The sequence below is a fragment of the Hyperolius riggenbachi genome, chromosome 8 (genome assembly GCF_040937935.1).
Source record: "Hyperolius riggenbachi isolate aHypRig1 chromosome 8, aHypRig1.pri, whole genome shotgun sequence".
NCBI classification, from domain to species: Eukaryota; Metazoa; Chordata; class Amphibia; order Anura; family Hyperoliidae; genus Hyperolius; species Hyperolius riggenbachi.
In genome coordinates, this window is record NC_090653.1 from 30,153,948 (window position 1) to 30,181,882 (window position 27,935).

Below are 27,935 nucleotides of genomic sequence, written 5' to 3' on the forward strand. Positions count from 1 at the left end.
CTCTGTCTTGGAGTGTAAGCCAGAGCTGCGGTTGCTACTGGTTACTCCTTATGTCCATCTTGTCAGGTCCGTGCGATGGTACTGTTGCCAGCGGTGGCTGACAGTGAATCATTCTGTCCTGTTCCTAGATCGCATTTGCCCTAGCGTTAGAGGCGGTGGATCTCTCTTCTCTATACCTTGGAGTTTAACCTTAGCTGCGGTTACTACTGGTTACTCCTTCTGTCTGTCTTGTCTGGAATAAATGCTTGCTGTTGTCTGGGTGAGGCAACCGATTAGCAAGCGTTCGTGGTCTCTGTTTATTTTCATTTTCCGTGTTTCATTCATTAGTCAGGGTTGGTACGTTTTGTCACTGGTGCGCTTAACGTGCGGTGACCGCGCCTTGAACGTGCTTTGTCGCTACTGCGCTTAACGTGTGGTGGCCGCGTTTAGCTAGACTTGTCTGTTCCTTCATGTTCGATTGCAGTTTGCTAATTGGTTCTGTCTTTATTCATTCTATGTTCTGTCTTTACTCCGTCTTGTGTCTCTGCTAGCAATCGCCTTTCTTTCGATTGCTTTCTCACTTTGGTCTTCGCTGTTGTATGTCAACCGTCGCTGGGTGGCAACTAGATTGGTGGAAATACATACATTCTGTCTCTGTGCTCACTCTAATTTAAATGGTGTAATAAGCGGGACAAATGGGCATATAAAATACATGGGTTTTAATCACGGTAGCATGTATTAATTTCAAACTATAATGGCCAAAAACTGAGAAATAATGATTTTTTTTTTCATTTCTTTCTTAATATTCCTGTTAAAATGGATTTAGAATAAATTAATTCTTAGCAAAATGTATCACCCAAAGAAAGCCTAATTGGTGGCGGAAAAAACAAGATATATCATTGTAATGATTAGTGGTAAAGTTATTAACAAATGAATGGGAGGTGAAAATTGCTCAGATGCAAAAAATAAACAACCCTGTGAGCTTAAGTGGTTAAAGCAGTAGGATTAGCCATACTATGTCAGGGGAAAAAAACACATAGATAAATACTTGATCTACTTACATAAAACATGTATTGTACTGTTCACGTTTTGATTTCAGTGAATTTTATAAAGCAATTGAAGAGAATGCTGTTCCTGGTGGGAGCCATGTCTTTTGCCCACAGTTTGAGGCTAAATCCTGATGTTGTTTCTTCCCTTAACTTTTTTCTTTTCTCCTCCAGTTGCTGAGTCACCTCAGCCTTGCTTGCAGGGCCGGATTTGTACTTTTTACCGCCCAAGGCCAATTATACCGTCTGTATGGTTGTTATCTCTGTGTGCCCCAATGAGAATTCTACTTACATCATTGGATGTCACAGACAATAAATATTTCAGTAATACGTGTATAAATTATAAGTTTTATTTTCCTTAAGAACTTTTATGTTATGTTTGCCATCTCATTAATGATGGACCCATTGTGCCACCATGTGAGTTAGGCTGAAGTGTACCTGCAGGATAGAGCTTACAGGTCTTGCAGGGAAGACACAAGTACAGGACAGAGAGTTCAAAGGTTAAAGCTGTCTTGTAGATAGGGATGGCTGCATGGAACAGCTTTCATGTCCCTCACTGAGCCGCCCCTAAATTTCTGGTGCCCTAGGCCATGGCCTATGTGGCCTTGCCAGAAATCCGGCCCTGCTTGCTTGTAAACTCTAGTGAGCAGAGTATCATGTTTCAGCTAGGCAACAGTCTGTTCAGCCAATCAGTGAGAAGCAGGACGGTGGGAGGGTCATTGGCAATGGCACAAAAAAGAGCCTGGGGGGACTGAGAAAATATAATAACAGCAGAGAGATATATTCCTGAATAGGTTGGAGAGATTGTACTACAGGGTGAGATTTCTGGCAGCATTTTTAAACACACTGCAGTGTTTAAATAGAATTTGGTTTTGTGGCTCACAATTCAGCTTTAAACAGAAAGAGACAGCTGGAGTTCTAAAGTGGAGCAGCTGATATTTCCGTGTATGTGTGCTGTGCAGGAAAACTTCTTACAGGATCAGGAATTATGCACTCTACAACCCTGGCACTAAATAAACGAGAAAAATAAAACTTCACAGACACAAAGTAAAAGTGTGCAGTTATTGATGCTTGGCAGGAGATCTGCAAGAACCTTTTTATTTAGGAACACATGCACAGTTTGGGCACACTTCAAATAATTAATTAACTAATAACTTAATGAACAACCAAGGCATTCAGCATGTTTGACTTTATTAGCAGCAACCTAGAAAACACAATCAATGCACACAGTAAAAATAATATAAGCAGACCAGTATATCATAATTACATAATGGAATTCCTATCATACTTATAGTAGTAATTTCATAACTTTAATAACAATGGCTATATTCTGATAGTGAGTGAATTGTGATAACACTGTCTTTGTTGTAATAATAACTTTATTGTGATAACAATGACTATATTGTAAGGACAATGGCCTCAATTCACTAAGCTTATCTCATGTCTTTAATAACGTTTCTAGAGTTATCACCATGGTGATAAGGCATGTAGTATTCAGGAAACATTTACCTCAGGCAAACCAAAAGTTATCTCTTTTGTCTTTAAGTTAAGGTGAGATCTCTAAAGTTAACTCAGACAGGCTGTTAATTAACTTTTGAATTTTGGAGTTATTTTAAGGATTGAAGAGTTAACATTAGAGATCTCACCTTAAAGCCAATGGGTACTAGTTTAAAAATAAAAAAGTTGGATACTTACCTAAGGAGAGGGAAGGCTCGGTCTTAATGAGCCTTCCCTCTCCTCTCCCGGTGCCCTCGGTGCTGCGCTGGCTCCTCTGTTCGCGTCCGCCTCCGCAGGGACTTCGGAGGTCTTCGGGAGCACTCGGGCTTCCGAAGACGGGCCGCTCCGTCATAGAGGGCGCTCGCGCATGCGTAGTAAGGAGCGGCCCGTCTTCGGGAGCCCGAGTGCTCCCGAAGGCTTCCGAAAGCACCCTTCGGCATGCGGAAGTGGCAGTATTTGACTGAACTGGTCGAATACTGCCACGGGGGATCCTGCGCGGGACCGGGCACCGGGAGAGGAGAGGGAAGGCTCATTAGGACCGAGCCTTCCCTCTCCTTAGGTGAGTATCCGACTTTTTTATTTTTAAACTGGTAAACACTCACTTTAACTCAAAGACAGAAGAGTTAACTTTAGGTTTGCCTGAGGTAAAATGTTTCCTGAATATTACATGCCTTATCACTATGGTGATAACTATAGAAACGTTTTTAAAGACAGGAGATAAGCTTAGTGAATTGAGGCCATAATGACTTTATTGTATTAACAATGGCTGCATTGTACTAACTAGTAACTATGACTGTGTTGTAATAATAATGACTTTATTGAGATAACAATGCTATATTGTAATAATAATCACTGTATTGGAATAACAATGGCTATATTGTAAGAACAATGACTTTGTTGTAATAATACTTATTATATTTGTAATAATAATTACTGTGTTTTAAAATGAACCCGGAGTGAAAATAAAGATAAACAATTGTATTTATCCTCCGACTCCTATGACTTTTTTTTTAGATATCCCAAGGTTTTATTTTATATTTAAACATTTAAAGTGGAATATAACCCTGCATTTCAACTTTTCTCTAAAACATTTTTTACAGCAAATTATATGCAACCAGCATTTTTTTTTTACTAGACCAGCATTGGAAGGGTTACACAGAGCTTTGAAGTTCCTGGAGATTTCTGCAGACGCATCCGAAGCTGACATAGATACATTTTGTTTACATAAATGTATCTAAGTGTTGAATATGACTCACTCTCTCTGACTGAGAAGAAGCTCGGAGGACAGCCAAAGAGTGTGTAACATTTATCAATAGATACATTTAACTAAATAGAATGTATCTATCTGAACTTCTGCATATCTCTCCACGGAACTTTAAACCTCTGTGTTTAACCCTTTCAATGCTGGTCTAGTAAAAAAAAAATGCTTTTTGCATATAATATGTTGTAAATAATGTTTCAGAGCAAAGTTGAAATGCAGGGTTATATTCCGCTTTAAGAAGTAGATTGAATGTTTTGTTGCCTCGGCTCAGTAACAGTCTAATAAGTGCCCCAGGACAACTTAAATGACCACTTCATGGGCTCAGCCACACTATAAGAACTTTTCTGAGCACTTTGTCATTGATTAGCGCTTTCTGAACGCTTTTTTAAAAATGACTCCCATTCACTTTCATTAAAATCACGGGAAAAATCCAGTAAAAATCACTGCGATTGCGTACGTGAAAAATCATGAAAAATTAATGAAATTGAATAGGAGCGGTATTTAAAAAGCGCTAATCAATCACAAAGCGCACAGAAAAGCGCTTATGGGGCTGGATTCACTAAAGTGTGATAACAGTTATCACGCGAGCTGCCACCCGCAAAGGTTTGCGAGCGAACAGCGTTACATCACATGATAATGAAAGGTTTGCGCGCGATCATGTGAAACGCGCACGTGATCATGCACAAACCTTTGCTTATCACGCACAGTAACAATGATCACGCGCAAAGGTTTGCACGCGATCATCGTTACTGTTCATAATCAGCAAACCTTTGCGCGCGGCAGCTCGGGTGATAACGGCTTTGATAGCAGTTATCACACTTCAGGCCACGTTCACATTATCAAACGCGGATGGCTGTGCGATCAGAACGCAACGCGTAGGAATGCTCGCAATCTGCATTTGCGTACGTTGCGTGGCTGATCCCATTCAGTAAACTGAATGGGTCTGCCACGCGTTTTGTTCAAAAATGCATGCAGCATGCGTTCGCGGACCGCACTGGTCCGGAACGCATGCAGTGCGAACATCAGACAGTGCAGTCTATGCACTTCTGATGTCGCGCGTTTCTGACTCCCACACGTGTTTCCATACACAACATGCCACCATATGCAAACTCATACAAAACTGGGGTCCAACAGGTCACTGCACTCCTGCAGATTCAATGATCCCTGAAAGAATCCACGGTCACTTTTTAAGTTTCAGATCCAGTTTTTAAATGTCCTGAAGTAGGGAGACGCCCACTGTGCATTATGGAAGCCGTAAGGCCAGGCACTACTTAAAGTGGAATATAACCCTGCATTTCATCTTTGCTCTAAAACATTATTTACAGCATATTATATGCAACCAGCATTTTTTCTTTTTTTACTAGACCAGCATTCGAAGGGCTACACACAGAGCTTGAAAGTTGAGTGCATTGAATTGCAGACGCATCCGAACTTTATATAATGTTATCTTGTGTTTAATTAAATGTATCAAGTGAGGAATGTGACACATTCTCTGACTGTGCAGGAGCTGCTGGAGACAGAGAGACACTGAAAGCATGTCTGCCTGCAATACAGCAACGAATAAAACCAGTTATTAATAAAATGCAAAGTCAGCTCACAAAGCAAAAAAACTGTACTGTTGGAAACCTATAAATTCTAAATGAATAATAATACTTATGCACAAATGCAAATATGATAACCGTATGGCATATAAAAAATAGGTAAACATGTTTTGATTGAATATTATGTCAGGATTTTAAACCGATGTAACCCTCTGTGAGTCAGCTGACCCCCCCCACCAACCAAACGAAGCTCAGAAGTACAGGTGAAACATGTAGTGCGGGGAGCCTGTGACTACACTGTGTCTTGCACGGCTAGCGTCCCACTTGTGCACCACAGTTGCCAGTGTTGAGCGGTCACATACCCCTCTAGCGCCAACCAGTGCTGGGTGCTTGTGCGGAGGAGAGACTGAGCGGGGAACCGACGGCCGTCTGCACAGAGGAGGCATTGCCTGGATACCTGGTGCATAGGACAGGGATACTACATTGACGCAAGTGATCTCAAAAGGGTGAGAGCCTCAGTGAGGCAACTTGGCATGATCATCTGTCCAAGAGTCAGTATTGTACCGTCTGCCTATGTATAGCACTGATACTCAGGGTTGCTCAAATACCCCCAATCACAATTCGAGTGATCACGAATTTGGTTCTGCCCACTTTTGAATTAACTCGTGATCACGAAACAGATATCAGACTCGAGTTCGGTTTTGAGTTGAATAACTGCATGTAATCACGAACCACGATTCGTGATTAAAAACCCGCCGACTTTAACGGTCAATAGCAAAGCCCGCTTAACCAGTTCGGCCTATCTGGACGAGCTTCCTCGTCCAGATAGGCACTGCTGCTGCTGCCGGCTTGTGCGCACGATCGGGCACGCCCCCGCGCGCACTCCCGCTTCCCGCCGCTAGCCCCCCGATCAGTGAATGGGAATATAATTCCCATTCACCGATCTAACTTCCCCGCAGAAATACCGACGCTTTCTCTCAAGAGAGCGCGGTATTTCTGCCCCCAGGAAACTTCTCCCCAGCATTTTAGTTCCTGGATGCGAGATCGTTCACATCCAGGACTTTTTTCACTGTGGTCATCTTGTGGCCAAATAGTAAACTGCACCCACATACATTTTTAATAAAAAAAAATATTTTTTTACATTTAAAATTAGCAGTTTCCCTCCCACACCAAAAATTACCCACATACACTTTTTTATTAAAAAAAAAAAAAAAATACAGTTAAAAAAAACCAAACACAACATAAATAGTTACCCAAGGGTCTGAACTTTTTAAATATGCATGTCAAGAGAATACGTTATTATATTATTTAAAATTATAAGCTTATAAATAGTGATGGACGCAAATTGAAAAAATGCACCTTTATTTCTAAATGAAATATAGGCACCATAAATTGTGATAGGGACATCGTTTAAACGGTGTAATAACCGGGACAGATGGGCAAATAAAATACATGAGTTTTAATTACGGTAGCATATATTAATTTCAAACTAGAATGGCCAAAAACTGAGAAATAATGAATTTTTTTCATTTCTTTTTTAATCTTCCTGTTAAAATAGATTTAGAAAAAATAATTCTTAGCAAAATGTACTACCCAAAGAAAGCCTAATTAGTGGCGGAAAAAACAAGATATAGGTCAATTCATTGTGATAAGTAGTAATAAAGTTATAGGCGAATGAATGGGAGGTGAACGTTGCTCGGATGCATGAGATTTTCGGACTGCGGTGCTGAACCGGTTAAATGCCATAAACACCAAATTTGCCAGATATGTTAAGAAGAACAGTGGGAAAAAGAGGACATTTTTTTTTCAAAATGTAAGAGAAAAGGGACACCGAGAGCCCAATATAGTGTAGTATGTAAAATGATTGGGTATACTCAAAGTAAGTAAACAATATACTTACAAACCAGGGTCACTGTACCCACTGTAGATGCAGGTGAGGAGACAGACCTGTCCTCACTCAGGATTAAGATGTCGCTCTTTGTAGATCAGAAGAAAAAAGGGTATAAACCCCTCCACCCGGGGTGGACACAAGTATTGTAGAAGGATAAAATAAGCTAAAAACTTTACAATTCTCAAGGGAGGAAGTGGTTGACTCCAAAAATACAAAGCAACGCGTTTCACAGGTATATTCCTGCTTCCTCAGGCAATAACAGATGGGAGTATAGAACTCTCCGAAGTAGACATGAAACTGTCGGTTTTCAAATAGATACATTTATTTTAATACTCCAAAAATATTTTTGGAGTATTAAAATATATTTATCTGTTTGAAAATCGACAGTTTCATGTCTACTTCGGGGAGTTCTATACTCCCACCTGTTTTTGCCTGAGGAAGCAGGAATATACCTGCGAAACGCGTTGCTTTGTATTTTTAGAGTACTAAAATCAATTTATTTGTCTCTATCAACAGTTTCATGTCTACTTCGGGGAGTTAAGTCCACCACTTCCTCCCTTGGGAATTTTAAAGTTTTTAGCTTATTTTATCCTGTTGGCGCCTCTGTTCTCCTTCTACAATTTTTTTTCAAAAAGACCTTTTTGGGAAAATCGATTTTAAAATTTCAAAGGAAAAAAGTATACATTTAAATGCAGTAAATGACAGTTCTTAGGGAAACAATTCCTGCTGACTTTAGCAGTTAAGCAAAGGCCCCTTACATCCTAGCAACACCAAATTTGCAGGATATGCTAACTAGATCATGGGAAACAATATTTTTAAGAGTTATTTTATTTTTTGTTCTGAGTGTGAGAAATTTAGAAAAAAAATTATGTGGGATCCCCCTCCCAAGCCTCTGTAGCCCCTTGTCTCCCATGCAGGCTGGGATAGCCAGAATGCGGTGCCCCGGCCCTGAGCTATACCAGCCCGCATGGTCCATGGTATGGGGGGGGGACTCCAGGGGAGAGGGGTGGTCAAGTCTTCCCCTTTCTCACCGAGCCCTTGTCCAATCCATGGACAAGGGGCTCTTCCCCACCTCCGGTGACTCCCTGAAGGGGGGGGGCATGGTGGCATCTGGGAGTCCCCTTTAAGCAGAGGGCCCCCAGATGCCCACCCCCCTCCCAGGAGAAATGAGTAAAGGGGTACAAATTACCCCTTACCCATTTCCATAAAGGGTTAAATGAAATAAAAACACAACAACGAAAAAAGTCCTTTAATATCCTTAATTAACCAGAAATACTTACCTGTACCTTTAAAAAATGTTCTCACACCAATATCCTCGGGAAAAGGTCCCACGCTAATATCCTCTATCTTGCCATCTTCTTAACAACTTAACTGAAGATCTCCCGCCGGCCGCCGCCACACACATCACTCCCCGCCGCAGCTCTCAGCTATACAAATTTTTAAAAATGTTTTAAAAAAAATATTGTTTCCCGCTATCTTTTTAGCATATCCTGCAAATTTGGTGTTGCTAGGATGTAAGGGGCCTTTGCAATTAACTGCTAAAGTCGGCGGGAATTGTTTCCCTAAGAACTGTCATTTACTGCATTTAAATGTATACTTTTTTCCTTTGAAATTTTAAAATCGATTTTATGAAAAAGTATAAGGTCTTTTTGAAAAAAAAAAACATTTTCCCCTTGCTCTCACTTCTCTTCTTAACATAACCTGCAAATTTGGTGATTCTGGCATTTAAGGGGGCTTTGCTATTAACCGTTAAAGTCAGTGGGTTTTGGCGGTTTAATAACGGTCGTGATCACGGTTAAATCCGTGATCACAACCCGGATTTGGACCATGATCACCAGTGCATTCGGATCTGAATTTGTTATTGAGAGGCAATCACGACTTCCGATCACAACGCCGTAATCACAAGGTCGTGATGAGCAACCCTGCTGATACTTACTGTGCTCATTGTGTAAATGACAGGGGTATGTATAACATTAGGTTAAAAACCAATAAAATATGAATAAGTGAGGTGGCTTACCTCAGTAACAGCAGTCACATGTGACAAACAAGGTTTATTATGCTCTCAGAGAAGCGCTCAATGCTATTGGCTACAGCTGTCCTGGCACTTGTATTGGCCTGAGGAAGCGGGCTTGCACCCGTGAAACGTGTTGCCTGTGCATAATAAACCTTATTTGCTGCCTGTGACTGTTGTTACTGAGGTACGCCACCTCGCTTATTTACATTTTATCGTTTTTTAACCTAATTTAATCCATACCTGGGCGCCCCTTTACCCCTGCTGCGTGCTTTCCTGTAAGATTGGAGGTGTACCCTCTGTTTATGCATGGTGGACACCACTGCAATATTCAGTTGGTGTTTTTGATCAAGAGAGCGACTGCATCCAGTCCCGTTGGGATTCCTGAGTGGAGTAGGGTTTTTCGTCTCCACCTGCCTCCAGTGGTTGATTGCCCCTCTTGGCTGCAACCCTCCTTTGTGAGTAGTTTTGTTTACTCTTTAAAGAGGAACTCCAGTGAACATTTTACTGTGGGCGAGTTATGTAGCTGTTGCTTGCTGTTTTGGCAGTTGGAAACAGCTGTAAACAGCAAGGTTCACAGACAGGAAACTGCCAAAAGTTCGAAATTTTCTTGTGGGGGGGGTTTCTTGTGGGAGGGGTTTCACCACAATATCAGTCATACAGCGCCCCCTGATGGTTTGTTTGTGAAAAGGAATAGATTTTTCATGTAAAAGGGGGTATCAGCTACTGATTGGGATAAAGTTCAATTTTTGGTCAGAGTTTCTCTTTAATACCACATTTGAGCTGTTAACGTACTGCACTATTTTGGCTCCCATTGTCTCTCTGTGTCATTTTTCTCCCTAGAATGTTTGGACACCCCACCCCCTTTTGTTCTGCACCTCCCTTGCTGCTAGCTAACAGAGTGGTTGAATAAGGCTTGGCAGTCTCTGCATTTTTCAGAACTGGATTGACAACTTAAAAAGTGACTGAGGATTCTTTCAGGGACCATTTCTTATTGAATATGCTGGAGACTGTGGCATAAATACAAATCAAGGGAACGCCCCCAGCAAAACTTTGATAGGGCCCCCACAATGGTCACACCCCTTCCCTTGCCTCCCCTTAGTGTCATTCACGGCCTTGGGGTCCATCTCACAAGGGTCATAAAAGAAGTGTGGCCATCATGATCTTCACACTTAAAGAGAATCTGTACTCGAAAATTCTTACCATAAAAAGCATACCATTCTATTCCTTATTTTCTCCTGTGCCCCTCTGTGCTGTTTCTGCCACTCCCTGCTGCAATCCTGGCTTGGAATTAACAGCTTTAGGCAGTGTTTACAAACAAAAGACATAGTAAGTGATAGGCTGAGAGTAGCTCAGTGTGTGCCATACAGAGCTTGGAGGGGGCCTGGAGAGGGTGTGTATAGCTTCTATCCAATCACAAGCAGCACAGCACATTCCAGCCTGACTGCCGGAGCCCGACAGAGCCGACAGAAGAAAGAAGATTAGATTATATGACAGAGATAATACAGCCACTGTGCAACTAGGAAAGGCTGCAGTAAGCCAGAGCACATTAGAACAGGTATAGGAACTTATAGGATAGAAGAAATAAAGCTCAAAATTTTGTTACAAAGTCTCTTTAAAGCAAGTGTAGACACAAAAATACCTGATCTGAAGTATAGTGCCCTGTATCGGAGGAAGGGAAGATTAGTAGCTGGGGCCTGCCAGAGGATCAGAATGAAGGCCAGATAAGTAGTAATTTTTTTTTTGTAAAAAAAAGGGAACAGAGATGACAGACTCCATATACCAGTCAATAAAAAATTTGCGTTCACGGTTTTTTAATCCTCAAGGGTTCTGACATTTTTGATACTTTAGCTGTATCATTTTGATATGGCTGTAACTTTTTAATTACTTATGCCATCTTAGTGATATATATCTTGGTTTTTTTTTTCAGCACAATGTAGGCTTTCTTTGGGTAATATTTTTCTCCTAAAACTATTTATTATAACTAACTTTATTTTATAGTCACTGTCATTTTAAAGAGACTTTGAAGCCTTTGAAAATGACCCTTTTTATTAGCCAGTCTTGTTAAAGAGAACCCGAGGTGGGTTTGAAGAATATTATCTGCATACAGAGGCTGAATCTGCCTATACAGCCCAGCCTCTGTTGCTATCCCAAACCCCCCTAAGGTCCCCCTGCACTCTGCAATCCCTCATAAATCACAGCCATGCTGCTGACAAACAGCTTGTCAGAGCTGGCTGTGTTTATCTCTATAGTGTCAGTCTGCTGCTCTCCCCGCCTCCTGCAGAACTCCAGTCCCCGCCTGCATCCCTTCCCTCCCTAATTGGAGGGAAGGGACGGGGGCAGGGACCGGAGCTATGCAGGAGGCGGGGGAGCAGCTGAGACTGACACTACAGATATAAACACAGCCTCACAGCATGGCTGTGATTTATGAGGGATTGCAGAGTGCAGGGGGACCTTAGTGGGGTTTGGGATAGCAACAGAGGCTGGGCTGTATAGGCAGATCCAGCCTCTGTATGCAGATAACATTCTTTAAACACACCTCGGGTTCTCTTTAAGCACCAATGTATTAGCTGAACCGCCGCTATCCCGCGGCATAACAAGCCCTAATCACCCTCAAACACCGGGACAAAAATCCATGACTTTCTTGGTCGTGGATTTTGCTGCCCGGGGAGGCAGAGCTTTCAGCTGTAGCTCTGCCTTCATTCGCGTCTATCTCCCGCGAATCTCCGCCTCCTCCCCGCTCCTCTGAGTGAAGGAAGATTGAGAGGGGCGGGAGGAGGCGGAGATCCGTTGGAGATAGATGTGAATGGAGTCAGAGCTGCAGCTGAAAGCTCTGCCTCCAACAGGAAGGAGCCCCGCAATTTGCCATGGGCTTTTGGGGGTGATTAAAGCCTCGTTTTTCCGCGGGATAGCGGCGGTTCAGCTAATACATTAATGCTTCACAAGGCTGGCTAAAAAAAGGGTAATTTTCGAAGGCTACAGAGTCACTTTAAAATTAGGTGTAAATACAAAAAATACCCATTTTCTCATTTTTACCCTTCCTAATTTTCACATGACACGCCCACAGTTATAAAACACATAAAAATAAATTACTTGTCCCTTCGCGATGAAAATGATACCCCATATGCCATATTTTATTACTACAAGGCTTGGTGTACAGAGGCGCCAGAGTAGAATAAAAATGTTTAAAAACCGTCTAAAAGAGGGGGATGTTCAGGTGGACTTACCTCCCTCAAAAATATAAAACTCAATTGAGTCACAATATATCAATACAAAAATGTTTTATTTAACTCCACTTAGTGCAACGCGTTTCACAGGTGTGGTCCCGCTTCATCAGGCAAACAGGAGTATAACTCAATGTGTCTAAATGCAGAAGTGAGCATGTGGCGGACTGTTATCCCCACCCTGTGTGTCTGTGGCAATCAAATGCGTTCGCTAGGGCGACAGTTTGGGGAGGGCGATAGTGCTATACAGATGCCTCGCTAGTCAACAGCAGAGCGGTTCATCTGTAGAGCATTGGGGCCCCAAACTTTCGCCCTAGCGATCACATCTGATTGCTATGCTACAGGTGGCAGCCATTAAAAGTTTATAAACAGGTATAGTTATTGCAGGGGTTAATAACTGGTTAATAGGCTAGACTGGGATTAAAAAATTAGCTAGGGATTAAAAAAAACACTATTTTTTTTATTGGGACCATGTCACTTTAATTTTTTTTTTAACTTTGAAAACTTTTTTTCCCCCTAACTTTATTGAAAGATTGTTGCTATTAGCTAGCAACAATCATTCACGGGACCGTGCAGGCGTGCACAGGCACGCACATGAGTGTGTACGGCCACGTGCACACTGCACAGGCAGGAGCAGGAGGTGGTTTTAAATGCAGAATGTAGATCTTACGTCCTAACACCTACAACACTGCAACAGCAACCCTTTAAACAGCAAGGCTATCAACAAATATAATTTACAAGTGAAATTTGAATGCAGTAGTGATATATGTCTATCAAATTTCCTCACTTTCCTGGCCCACCGACTACTGACTTAGTCTCCATAGTATACACTATTTGAAAGAAAACATCATAGCAGGAAAGGCTGGTGGGTGGACTGAATAACTAAAAACTTGCTACCAGACTCATCATCTATTTCCCAGTATTAAATTAGTAGGTCAACATATAGTTATTTATCTCTAATACCTCACAGAGGTTCCTTATACCAAATCCCTCAGTTTATACCCCTGACCACTCCTTGTTGAACAAAGTCAGATTCATACCTTTCTGTTCAGACTGAGATCTTGCTGGCAAATAGCCAAACAGATCCATTGCCTCTTTGCAGTTCTTCTGAATTTCTTCCACAAAACCAAAGTCCAGATCACTTCTCCATTTCTGAATTACCTTTGAGGACTCCCGTGAGAAGGTCATGTTGTTATTTCCATCTCCCTCCTCCTTGTTGGTGACATTGTAAAGCCACTGTTCCAAGTCTTTGGTTAGGGGAAGACTGGCAAATTTGTAAATTTCTTTAACATATTTAAGAGGTTCGTTGGAAAGGTCCTCGTGGCGGATGGCCATATACCGTCCCTGAAAGGTTTGAGCTGCTTTGGCCACACTGTTGATGTCAACCTGAGATTTGCAAATCTTTTTCATGACCCTGCTTATTGTGATATTTGTGTTTCCTTCATTCTTAAGTACAATTTTATTATCGTCATTGAGAACAAAGTATTTCCTAGATGAGGCAATGGCTCTAGGGTCTCTCACAAGGTGCAAAATCCGGAGATCAAGAGCAGGATCTCGAAAAAGGGGCAGTAGAACGGAAAGGTCAAAAATACGAACTGTTTTCATTACCACGTGACTGTATGTTTTGCATATCTCTGCCATCGTATCCAGAGAGGTGTCTCTACATCGGTGGTAGCAACTGAGACGATTGTATTCTTCAGAGGGGACAAATGCTGAACAAGCTGGAGGCATGCAGAAAGCACGAGTTTCAGCAAAGAAACGTAATTCATCTATATGTTTTCCACCCTTGGGAAGGTAGTGCCGAAGAGATGATACATCACAGGTGAAGAGAGATCGTAGGAGGTCTCTTAAGGGATAATGGAGCAGCTCAGAACTCTCGTTTGGAAGCTTTATCCAGATGGGATATCCAGGCTCAAAGAAGTAAAACACATCACTGTGATGGTTAAAGATCTGACCTACGAAGGATGATCCCGATCTCCATGAAGACACAACCAGGAGGTGGACAGGGTTCCTTTTCAGAGAAAAAGAAGGTAAGTAGGAAATTGAGAAAGGTTTGTTAAAAAGGAATTGAGGCAAACAGAAGAACATGAAGGCTATGAAGAGCAAGGAGAGCAATCTGATACGTGGGGACATCATCTGGAAGGTACACATAGCTGACAAATAACTGGAAGAAAAAACAGACAGACCTCGAAAAAAGAAAAGAGACTGGGAAGAAAATGAAAAATGAAATCTGTAGGAAAAAAGGGAAAATACACAAACAAATTGTTAGCAATAGCAAATGAGAATAACAGAATGTAAAATAATATGCTAAAAAAAAGCATCAAAATCACCGATGGTAAAAAACAATTTGAAAGCTAGCAGTGGGAAGCAACGGCTCGTACTTCCCTCCTTCATAAAGAAGCAACACTAGCAGATCTTCACCTACTGTGATTTAATTTCAAACAGACAAAACAGTGGCGGGGGGGGGACTTGAACCAAAATTCCTGTAGTTTATTCTTTCTTTACAGTCTCTCCAAATCGCGGACAAGGCATATGGACAGGGCCGGTTTAAGCAACAATGGGGCCCCAGGGCAAAATAAACCTGGGGGCCCCCCAACAGATACCCCGGAACAAAAATTAAGGGACCTTTTTGCAGCTGGTATAGTCAGGGTGTGAAGCCCCAATCAGTCGGAGCTCCACATTCTGGCTATCCAAGCCTGCATGGGGGACAAGGGGTTAAAAAGTTTTCAGGAGGGGGGACCCCACATAATTTTTTTTTTAAAACATTTCCCACACTTTCCCCCCCAAAAAATTGTGAAAATAGGAAAAAAAAATGCCAGGGATCTTCATACAGCCATATTGCGGCTGTATAGCGATCCCTGGCCAAAGCGCTGCGGCTGCGTATAGACCCCCTGGAAACCCTGTCAGGAAATGTATTGCTCTTTCTTTTGATACATGTAAAATTACACTACCTACCATTAGGTTTGCTACTAAAAGTGACATTTACCGCATTTAAAAGTATACTTTTTTCCTTCAATATTTTAAAATTGATTTTCTCAAAAACTATTAGGTCTTTTTGAAAAATAGTTTTTTCCTCTTATTCTTAATGATCTCCTTAACCGGTTCAGCACCGCAGTGCCGAAAATCTCATGCATCCGAGCAACTTTCACCTCCCATTCATTCACCAATAACTTTATTGCTACTTATCACAATGAATTGATCTCTATCTTGTTTTTTCCACCACTAATTAGGCTTTCTTTGGGTAGTACATTTTGCTAAGAATTATTTTTTTCTAAATCCATTTTAACAGGAAGATTAACCTATTTTGGTTCCTGGACGTAGTTTCTACGTCCAGGAACCATGCGCGCTACCGCGCGCCCCCCGCGGCCGATCGCACGCGTGCACGCGCACTCCCGGCCGCAGTTTCGGTAGCCAGGGAATCAATGTATCGTCTACGTTGCCCGATCATTGATTCCTCTCCCCCGCTGAAAAAGCGACAGCTTCTCTTGGAAGCTGCGCCTTTTCTGGCCGTTCCCTCTGCGATGAGTCACTCTAAGCGTGTGTTACGCTTAGAGTGACGTCATGTAAACAAACTCATGGCCGCCATCTTGTGGCCAAAAAGTAATACTACACCTGTAAAAAAAAATAATTTAAAATTAACACACATTTACATTATCAATCTATTGTTTACCTCCCACCCTCCCAAAACTACCGAAATAAAATGTTTACAATAAAAAAACAAAAAAACATTACAATAAAAAAAAAAAAACATGTAAATATTTACCTAAGGGTCTAAAATTTTTAAATATCAATGTAAAGATGAAATATTTCTATATTTTTTTTATTTTAAACTTGTAAATAGTGATAGATGCAAAACGGAAAAAATGCACCTTTATTTCCAAATAAAATATTGTCGCCATACATTGTGATAGGGACATAATTTTAATAGTGTTATAACCGGGACATATGGGCAAATACAATACGTGAGTTTTAATTATGGAGGCATGTATTATTTTAAAACTATAATGGCTGAAAACTGAGAAATAATACATTTTTTCCGTTTTTTCTTATTCTTCCTGTTAAAATGCATGTACAGTAAAGTGGCTCTTAGCAAAATGTACCCCCCAAAGAAAGCCTAATTGGTGGCGGAAAAAACAAGATATAGATCAGTGCATTGTGATAAGTAGTGATAAAGTTATAGGCTAATGAATGGGAGGTGAACATTTCTCACGTGAAAACGACGGAACCTGAATGGGTTAAGAAAGAAATGAAAAAAAATTATTATTTCTCAGTTTTTGGCCATTATAGTTTGAAATTAATATACGCTACCGTAATTAAAACTCATGCATTTTATTTGCCCATTTGTCCCGGTTATTACACCGTTTAAACAATGTCTTTATCACAATTTATGGCGCCGATATTTTATTTAGAAAGAAAGGTACGTTTTTTCAATTTGCATCCATCACTACTTATAAGCTTATAATTTAAAATAATATAACAACATACTCTCTTGACATGCATATTTAAAAAGTTCAGACCCTTGGGTAACTATTTATGTTGTTTTTGTTTTGTTTTTTATTGTATTTTTTTTTCTTAATAAAAAATGTATGTAAGTAATTTTTGGTGTGGGTGGGAAAGCCAATTTTAAATGTAAAATAAGATAATTGTTCATTGAAAAATGTATGTGGGTGCAGTTTACTATTTGGCCACAAGATGGCCACAGTCAAAAAAGTCCTGGATGCGAACGATCTCGCATCCAGGAACTAAAAGAACACGGAGAAGTTTCCTGGGGGGGGGGGGGGGCAGAAATACTGCGCTCTCTCAACAGAAAGCGTCGGTTTTTCTGCGGGGAAGTTAGATCGGTGAATGGGAATGATATTCCCATTCACTGATCGGGGGGCTAGCCGCGGGCGGCGGGAGCATGCGCGGGAGCGCGCCCGATCGCGCGCACCACGCAGCGGCGGCAGCAGAGCCTATATGGACGAACGTACTCGTCCAGATAGGCCAAACTGGTTAACATATCCTGTAAATTTGGGGTTTCTAGCATTTAAGGTGGATTTGCTATTAACCATTAAAGGGACACTGTAGGGGGGTCGGGGGAAAATGAGTTGAACTTACCCGTGGCTTCTAATGGTCCCCCGCAGACATCCTGTGCCCGCGCAGCCACTCACCGATGCTCTGGCCCCGCCTTCGGTTCACTTCTGGAATTTCAGACTTTAAAGTCTGAAAACCACTGCGCCTGTGTTGCCGTGTACTCGATCCCGCTGATGTCACCAGGAGCATACTGCGCATACACAGACCATACTGGGCCTGCGCAGTACACTCCCAGTGACGTCAGCGGGAGCAAGGACACGGCAACGCAGGCGCAGTGATTTTCAGACTTTAAAGTCTGAAATTCCAGAAGTGAACCGGAGGCGGGGTTGGAGCATCAGTGAGTGGCTGCGCAGGCACAGGATGTCTGAGGGGGACCATTAGAAGCCCCAGGTAAGTTCAGCTCATTTTCCCCCGACCCCCTACAGTGTCCCTTTAAAGTCGACGGTTTTTTAAATGTGTATTTTTTTCCCTTTGAAACTTTAAAATCAATTTTCTCAAAAACTATAAGGTCTTTTTGAAAATGTTTTTTTTCCTCTTGTAGCCACTAGGGGCCCCTACAGGCTCTGGGGCCCTGGGGCAATTGCCTCCTTTGTCTCTATGGTAGCGCTGGCCCTGCATATGGATACAAAGACCGAACTTCCACTTCACATAAAAAGATTGTCTATGTGAAGTGGAAGTTCGATCTTTGTATCCATATGCCTTGTTCCGCGATTTAGAGAGACTGTAAAGAAAGAATAAAGTACAAGAATTTTGGTTCAACCCCCCCCGCTGTTTTGACTGTTTGAAATTGTAGCGCTTTGATATATCAGGGGTGAACCATACTACAACCTTTTATCTTGTCCATGATACCTACTGTGATTCGTCACCCCTCAGACCCTGGAAAACCCTGGTGACCAGTGGTGTAGCTAAGGAGCTATGGACCCCCCCCCCCCCCCCCCCCCAGCACTCTATACATAAGGGGATAGGGAACAGCTTGTTAATGATTACTACTATTCAAAGCATCTATAGAAGTGATTCTTATGAGTGCAGAACCAATAAAGAGATAATACTGTGGTTGAGGGTGGGCCCCTAGGGGTCTCTCTGCCCAAAAGGCTCCGATGCGGGCCAACTCTGCATCCCCTACTGCTACGCGGCGCCACTGCTGGTGACCACTGTAGGATTGGCCCAATGTCCCTTGTCAATATTAGCTAGGGATACTAACTCAGATTCCACGGAATTTCTGTTTGGAATTTAGAAATCGGGAAACGGAAATCAGAATCCTGAGAAAATCCGATTTACAGCAACTCAATCATTTTAGCCCAATCACAGAACTTGAAAGCACGGGACCAATCAGAGAACGCACAATTGTTCCGCAAATATCAGATCACAGTGGTCATTTTAGACTAATCACAAGATTACGTTTTTCCGATTTCCGATTTTTCTTTTTTGCATTCTCTGATGCAAAAAGTGACAAATAAAATACTCCTTCGGAGGATCGGAAATCGGAAAAATGGAAAATAGGAAATCGGAATAACGGAAAATGCAAAATGGAAATCAGAACATTTCTGTCTATCCCTTATAATAGCCACCATAATCTTATACCCTTATGCCTTTCCCATCAACTCCACTGCCAAAATCAAGGAGAAAGGGAAATGGCTTGGAGTGAGAGACTACAGGAATGCCTCTGACCAGAAAAAAGATAGAGGAGGCCAAACCTGACAATGATCATCATGCTAGAGGCTGCAGCTATCATAAGAGATTTTCAGAAAGGAAGGAAGGACGTGGCAATGTGGCATCAGATAAAGACACTGAGGGTTTGCCAACAGTAGCCCTGCTATGAATAAGGTGAGTATAGACCTTTCTTTCCACAAGCCTAAAGGTAGCTATACACTGGTCGATTTGCCATCAGATTCCACCAACAGATAGATCCCTCTCTGATCGAATCTGATCAGAGAGGGATCCTATGGCTGCCTTTACTGCAAACAGATTGTGAACCGATTTCAGCCTGAAACCGTTCACAATCTGTTGTGGTGGTGGTGGTGCTGCTGCCGCCGCTCCCCTCCCCCGCCGCATACATTACCTGCTCCGCCGGTGTGACTGCCCCCGGTCACCGCTGCTCCGTCTCCGCTCTGATCTCCAGGGTAGGCATGCTTTACTTCTTCCTGCCCGACAGGAAGTTTAAACAGTAGAGCGCCCTCTACTGTTTAAACTTCCTGCCGGGCAGGAGGAACTGAAGCATGCCGGAGACCAAAGCGGAGACGGAGCAGCGGTGACCGGGGGCAGTCACACCGGCGGAGCAGGTAATGTATTGCCGTTCTATTGCGTCGGTCACTCGAACGCCGCTAGCGACGCGCTCCCTACCCGCGGGCGATCGACGGTAATTTTCCGCATGAAGCGATCGACGGGATCGGACGAAATGGATCGAAATTCGGCGTCTAGCGCGAACGATTGGCAGCAGTTTTGATCTCAGTGATCGAATCTGCTGTCGAAACGGCTGCAAATCGGGCCAGTGTATGGCCAGCTTAAAGGGGCCCATACACTGATCGATTTCAGTCATCGATCCATCAATCGATTCCATAGAATCGAACGTTCGATTGAGCAGCAAAAATTAATTCTATTGAATTAGCAATTGATTTCGATCGATTTGATCTATCTGACAGGATGGAAAATGTAGGTCGATCTGCTGCTGGCAGCAGATCCATAGCCCGTAGAGTTGCATTGGATCTAATGGTCCAATAATGCATTTAAATAGATTTCTAATAGATTGCATTCTGAAATCTATTGGAAATCTGGTCCTAGTGTGTGGCACACATAAGATAGATTCCTGTCAGATTAGACTTGACAGGCATCTGACAAAAATCTATCTGATGGTTGAATCTGCTGCAAATCTATAAGTGTATGGCCACCTTAAGAATCACATTTTCTTTTATCTTAATTGGCTATTTGTGTTCACTTTTATGAGGCATTTGCCTTCAATTTGTGCAAAAAAATGGATTCAATAATATAATCATATAGAGAAAACAGAGGCGCCAAAAGAGTAAACATAGCTAAAATGGTAAAAAAAAATTGCTCAGGAGGTAGTGGTGGACTTAACTCCTTTAAGAAGACACACAGTCACTGTGCAGATTCAGTGTCACAGAAAATTAATTGATCTACTCCGAAAACAGTGCAACGCGTTTCACAGGCATAATCATGCTTCATCAGGCAATAAATATGGAGCAAACAGCAGCAATAAGTCATGAAAACGTCAAGCACCTTTGTCAAGGCAGCAATTTTTAACCATTTTAGCTATTTTTACTCTTTTGGCGCCTCTGTTTTCTCCATACGATATCAGAGTCCACCATTGGTAAAGGGGTGCTACCCCATTTTCTTCACGTCTAAGGAGAGCGCCATCTTAATCCTACGTGGGGACAGGTCTAATCTCCCCAACTGCATAATGGTAACTCTGGTTTGTGAGTATAATTTTACTTACCTTACACTGGACAATCCTTATACCAGTACATAATACACTGTAGTGGACTCTCGGTGCCCCCCCTCCCCCCTTGTGTGTATTTTACAATAATATAATAAAATAGACATTGTAAGAATGTTAAGTAGTAAATAAATCATTATACCGTATACTGCTTTGTGACATGTTGTTTTGAATGTAAGTGGTAGTAGCATTATTGTTACTGTTTTAGGTATTTGTGCTGTGCAAGAGTTGCGGCAGCGGGAGCGCGCGTGCACAGAGGTCACTGGCAATGGAGTTCCCTAGCTCCCTTTATGAAACTGGTTTTAAGTCTAGTAACAAATAAAACCACAGTGTGTGAATTGATAAAATGTAACATACCCAGGTCACAGCCAGAAGGTGCATGAGGGCAGCTGCAGGAGAGGACAGGAAAGGCAGACAAAACACTCCACGGGTGGCCTGGTCCATGCGCAGGGTCGGATTTGTAGTTTTTAACGCCCAAGGCCACTATCACCAGCTACCTCCTGTCAAACAGCAAACCCCCTACCACAGACACACTGTTATTGGTCCCAGTAATCAATGTATTTACTGAATGATCAACCTTCCGATTGATTGGATTGGACAGTGTTGATGATGCCAAGCGACTAGAAATGACCAATTTGTCAATCGTTTTATCAATCTGTTTGTGGATCGATTATATCTGAAATGAACGCAATGGTTATAATTTTTATTCTATTTGTAGGCTAAATCGATGCTTTCTGCTCTAAGCTGGATTAGAACAGCAGCCGTTGAGGATGATGAGTGACAGCTCAGGTCACAGACAATAAGCTGTGCAGGTTTGATGCCCCTTCATCCTGAGTCCCAGATACTTGCCTGACTACTGCAGTTCACACCTTTGGCAGCTTGACTGCATGAATGTGCCAGCCCATAGCCCGCCCCTTGCTTCCTGGTGCCCAAGGCCATGGCCTTATCGTCTTGCCTGAAATCTGGCCATGTCCATGCGAGCACTTCATTAAGATCGATTACAAACATGTAAAACCTTTTTAGTTGGTTTATTAGGGTCGGAATGCCAATTTCCGATTCCGCGGTAAATCCGCATTCCGTCATGTACCAATTACCGATTCCGCTTTCCGCTACCAATTTCCGCATTCCAATGCGGAATTTCCGCCGGATTTTTACTGTAATGTAAAATGCAGAAAATAGGCAGATGCAGATTTACTGCATTTTACATTACAGTAAAAATCTGCCGATTTTAGCAATTAATAGCAAAGCCCCCTTAAGTCCTAGAAACACCAAATTTTCAGGGTTTATTAAACAGAATCTTCTGAACTAGATGCAAAAAAAAAGTTTTCAAAAAGACCTTATAGTTTTTGAGAAAATCGATGTTAAAGTCGGGTGGAATTTCTGCGATTTCCGGCGGAAATTTCCGCGATTTCCGGCGGAAATCCGCCTACGGCACTTGCATTACCGATTTCCGCATTCCGATGCGGAAAAGCGATTTCCGATCGGAATTTCGGAAATTGCATTTCATAGAAATCCGAATGAGCATCCCTATGGTTTATAAATGTTTGTAGTTAATTGTAGGGATGGTCAAAAATGCCCATTTCCGCTTTTACGCAAATTCCCTTTTCAACCAATGCCAATTTCCCATTTCCCATTTTTCTGATTTCCAATTTTCTGATTTTCCAGGAGTATTTCATTAGTCATTTTTTTGTATAAGAGAATGCAAAAAATATGAATAAAAAACTAGGAAAATATTCTTGTGATTACTGTGGTGAGCTAATTTTTGCAAAAATAAAATTCAGCATCCTCTGAATGCTTCCAAGTTCTGTGATTGGGCTAAAATTACAAAGTTAAGGTAAATCAGATTCTCGCGGAATTCAAATCCGTTTTCCGATTTTTGATCAGAAATGTGGAAATTTGAATTCTGTGACTATTGTGAGTGAATAAACATTTACATTTTTGCATAATTAATTGGCGTTGCAGCTGTTTTGTCAGACCTTATTTCCTTACCCTTTCTAGCTTCCTACCTATAAAGATTGTAATTGTTATGGGACGGCAATAGGGGATGCAGAGGGCATGACCACACCGGAGCTCTTGTACCAGAGGGGCCCACTAGGGGCCCTCCCTCAACTGCAGTATTAGCATTTCAATGGTGCTACGCTGGTAATGATCATGTCTATCTGTGCTTTGAATAGTGGTAATCATGCATGTCCCCTCCCCTGCTTACACCTCTCATACTGTGCATGTCCCTTCCCCTGCTTACATGTCTCATACTGTGCATGTCCCCTCCCCTGCTTACACCTCTCATACTGTGCATGTCCCTTCCCCTGCTTACATGTCTCATACTGTGCGTGTCCCCTCCCCTGCTTACACCTCTCATATTGTGCATGTCCCCTCCTCTGCTGACACTTCTCATACTGTGCATGTCCCCTCCTCTGCTTACACCTCTCATACTGTGGCCTTCCCCTCCCCTGCTTACACCTCTCATACTGTGCATGTCCCCTCCCCTGCTTACACCTCTCATATTGTGCATGTCCCCTCCTCTGCTGACACTTCTCATACTGTGCATGTCCCCTCCTCTGCATACACCTCTCATACTGTGGCCTTCCCCTCCCCTGCTTACACCTCTCATACTGTGCATGTCCCCTCCCCTGCAAACACCTCTCATACTGTGCATGTCCCCTCCCCTGCTTACACCTCTCATACTGTGCATGTCCCCTCCCCTGCTTACACCACTCATACTGTGCATGTCCCCTCCCCTGCTTACACCTCTCATACTGTGCATGTCCCCTCCTCTGCTTACACCTCACATACTGTGCATGTCCCCTCCCTTGCTTACACATCTCATACTGTGCATGTCCCCTCCCCTGCTTACACCTCTCATACTGTGCATGTCCCCTCCCCTGCTTACACCTCTCATACTGCGCATGTCCCCTCCCCTGCTAACACCTCTCACACTGTGCATGTCCCCTCCCCTGCTTACACCTCTCATACTGCGCATGTCCCCTCCCCTGCTAACACCTCATACTGTGCATGCCCCCTCCCCTGCTAAAACCTCTCATACTGTGCAGGTCCCCTCTCCTGCTTACACCTCTCATACTGTGCATGTCCCCCTCCCCTGCTTACACCACTCATACTGTGCATGTCCCCTCCCCTGCTTACACCTCTTATACTGTGCATGTCCCCTCCCAGGCTTACACCTCTCATACTGTGCATGTCCCCTCCTCTGCTTACACCTCACATACTGTGCATGTCCCCTTCCCTGCTTACACATCTCATACTGTGCATGTCCCTTCCCCTGCTTACATGTCTCATACTGTGCATGTCCCCTCCTCTGCTGACACCTCTCATACTGTGCATGTTCCCTCCCCTGCTTACACCTTTCATACTGTGCATGTCCCCTCCCCTGCTTACACCACTCATACTGTGCATGTCCCCTCCCCTGCTAACACCTCTCATACTGTGCATGTCCCCTCCCCTGCTAACACCTCTCATACTGTGCATGTCCCCTCCCCTGCTTACACCACTCATACTGTGCATGTCCCCTCCCCTGCTTACACCTCTCATAATGTGCATGTCCCCTCCCCTGCTTACACCTCTCAAACTGTGCATGTCCCCTCCTCTGCTTACACCTCTCATACTGTGCATGTCCCCTCCCCTGCTTACACCACTCATACTGTGCATGTCCCCTCCCCTGCTTACACCTCTCATAATGTGCATGTCCCCTCCCCTGCTTACACCTCCCAAACTGTGCATGTCCCCTCCTCTGCTTACACCTCTCAAACTGTGCATGTCCCCTACTCTGCTAACACCTCTCATACTGTGCATGTCCCCTCCCCTGCTAACACCTCTCATACTGTGGATGTCCCCTCCCCTGCTTACACCTCTCATACTGTGCATGTCCCCTCCCCTGCTTACACCTCTCATACTGTGGAGTTCCCTCCCCTGCTTACACCACTCATACTGTGCATGTCCCCTGCCCTGCTAACACCTCTCATACTGTGCATGTCCTCTCCCCTGCTTACACCTCTCAAACTGTGCATGTCCCCTCCTCTGCTTACACCTCACATACTGTGCATGTCCCCTCCCTTGCTTACACATTTCATACTGTGCATGTCCCCTCCCCTGCTTACACCTCTCATATTGTGCATGTCCCCTCCTCTGCTGACACTTCTCATACTGTGCATGTCCCCTCCTCTGCATACACCTCTCATACTGTGGCCTTCCCCTCCCCTGCTTACACCTCTCATACTGTGCATGTCCCCTCCCCTGCAAACACCTCTCATACTGTGCATGTCCCCTCCCCAGCTTACACCTCTCATACTGTGCATGTCCCCTCCCCTGCTTACACCACTCATACTGTGCATGTCCCCTCCCCTGCTTACACCTCTCACACTGTGCATGTCCTCTCCCCTGCTTACACCTCTCAAACTTTGCATGTCCCCTCCTCTGCTTACACCTCACATACTGTGCATGTCCCCTCCCTTGCTTACACATCTCATACTGTGCATGTCCCCTCCCCTGCTTACACCTCTCATACTGTGCATGTCCCCTCCCCTGCTTACACCTCTCATACTGCGCATGTCCCCTCCCCTGCTAACACCTCTCACACTGTGCATGTCCCCTCCCCTGCTTACACCTCTCATACTGCGCATGTCCCCTCCCCTGCTAACACCTCTCATACTGTGCATGTCCCCTCCCCTGCTAAAACCTCTCATACTGTGCATGTCCCCTCTCCTGCTTACACCTCTCATACTGTGCATGTCCCCCTCCCCTGCTTACACCACTCATACTGTGCATGTCCCCTCCCCTGCTTACACCTCTTATACTGTGCATGTCCCCTCCCTGGCTTACACCTCTCATACTGTGCATGTCCCCTCCTCTGCTTACACCTCACATACTGTGCATGTCCCCTTCCCTGCTTACAAATCTCATACTGTGCATGTCCCTTCCCCTGCTTACATGTCTCATACTGTGCATGTCCCCTCCTCTGCTGACACCTCTCATACTGTGCATGTTCCCTCCCCTGCTTACACCTTTCATACTGTGCATGTCCCCTCCCCTGCTTACACCACTCATACTGTGCATGTCCCCTCCCCTGCTAACACCTCTCATACTGTGCATGTCCCCTCCCCTGCTAACGCCTCTCATACTGTGCATGTCCCCTCCCCTGCTTACACCACTCATACTGTGCATGTCCCCTCCCCTGCTTACACCTCTCATAATGTGCATGTCCCCTCCCCTGCTTACACCTCTCAAACTGTACATGTCCCCTCCTCTGCTTACACCTCTCATACTGTGCATGTCCCCTCCCCTGCTTACACCACTCATACTGTGCATGTCCCCTCCCCTGCTTACACCTCTCATAATGTGCATGTCCCCTCCTCTGCTTACACCTCTCAAACTGTGCATGTCCCCTCCTCTGCTTACACCTCTCATACTGTGCATGTCCCCTCCCCTGCTTACACCTCTCATACTGTGGAGTTCCCTCCCCTGCTTACACCACTCATACTGTGCATGTCCCCTGCCCTGCTAACACCTCTCATACTGTGCATGTCCTCTCCCCTGCTTACACCTCTCAAACTGTGCATGTCCCCTCCTCTGCTTACACCTCACATACTGTGCATGTCCCCTCCCTTGCTTACACATTTCATACTGTGCATGTCCCTTCCCCTGCTTACATGTCTCATACTGTGCATGCCCCTTCCTCTGCTGACACCTCTCATACTGTGCATGTTCCCTCCCCTGCTTACACCTCTCATACTGTGCATGTCCCCTCCCGTGCTTACACCTCTCATACTGTGCATGTCCCCTCCTCTGCTTACACCTCACATACTGTGCATGTCCCCTCCCCTGCTTACACCTCTCATACTGTGCATGTCCCTTCCCCTGCTTAAATGTCTCATACTGCGCATGTCCCCCCCCCTGCTAACACCTCTCATACTGTGCATGTCCCCTCCCCTGCTAAAACCTCTCATACTGTGCATGTCCCCTCTCCTGCTTACACCTCTCATACTGTGCATGTCCCCCTCCCCTGCTTACACCACTCATACTGTGCATGTCCCCTCCCCTGCTTACACCTCTTATACTGTGCATGTCCCCTCCCAGGCTTACACCTCTCATACTGTGCATGTCCCCTCCCCTGCTTACACCTCTCATAATGTGCATGTCCCCTCCCCTGCTTACACCTCTCAAACTGTGCATGTCCCCTCCTCTGCTTACACCTCTCATACTGTGCATGTCCCCTCCCCTGCTTACACCACTCATACTGTGCATGTCCCCTCCCCTGCTTACACCTCTCATAATGTGCATGTCCCCTCCCCTGCTTACACCTCTCAAACTGTGCATGTCCCCTCCTCTGCTTACATCTCTCAAACTGTGCATGTCCCCTACTCTGCTAACACCTCTCATACTGTGCATGTCCCCTCCCCTGCTAACACCTCTCATACTGTGAATGTCCCCTCCCCTGCTTACACCTCTCATACTGTGCATGTCCCCTCCCCTGCTTACACCTCTCATACTGTGGAGTTCCCTCCCCTGCTTACACCACTCATACTGTGCATGTCCCCTGCCCTGCTAACACCTCTCATACTGTGCATGTCCTCTCCCCTGCTTACACCTCTCAAACTGTGCATGTCCCCTCCTCTGCTTACACCTCACATACTGTGCATGTCCCCTCCCTTGCTTACACATTTCATACTGTGCATGTCCCTTCCCCTGCTTACATGTCTCATACTGTGCATGCCGCTTCCTCTGCTGACACCTCTCATACTGTGCATGTTCCCTCCCCTGCTTACACCTCTCATACTGTGCATGTCCCCTCCCGTGCTTACACCTCTCATACTGTGCATGTCCCCTCCTCTGCTTACACCTCACATACTGTGCATGTCCCCTCCCCTGCTTACACCTCTCATACTGTGCATGTCCCTTCCCCTGCTTAAATGTCTCATACTATGCATGGCCCCTCCACTGCTGACACCTC

General features: G+C 44.1%; 1 protein-coding gene across 3 annotated transcripts in view; it reads right to left on the minus strand.

The window, feature by feature from the left end:
* Window positions 1–2,150: 2,150 nt before the first annotated feature.
* The window catches only part of LOC137528068 (carbohydrate sulfotransferase 6-like), a 35,987-nt gene continuing 10,202 nt past the window's right edge, over window positions 2,151–27,935 (minus strand). Inside the window, exons 2-3 of one of the 3 annotated variants that reach the window (XM_068249319.1) lie at window positions 13,491–14,680; window positions 2,151–2,229 (exon numbers count right to left, since the gene is read on the minus strand). In XM_068249319.1, the coding sequence (XP_068105420.1) occupies window positions 2,219–2,229; window positions 13,491–14,680 (1,201 nt within the window). In that variant the 3' untranslated portion in view covers window positions 2,151–2,218. Of the gene's footprint in view, window positions 2,230–12,254; window positions 14,681–27,935 lie in introns of those variants that run through there. The other 2 variants (XM_068249320.1, XM_068249318.1) reach the window with 2 other exon arrangements.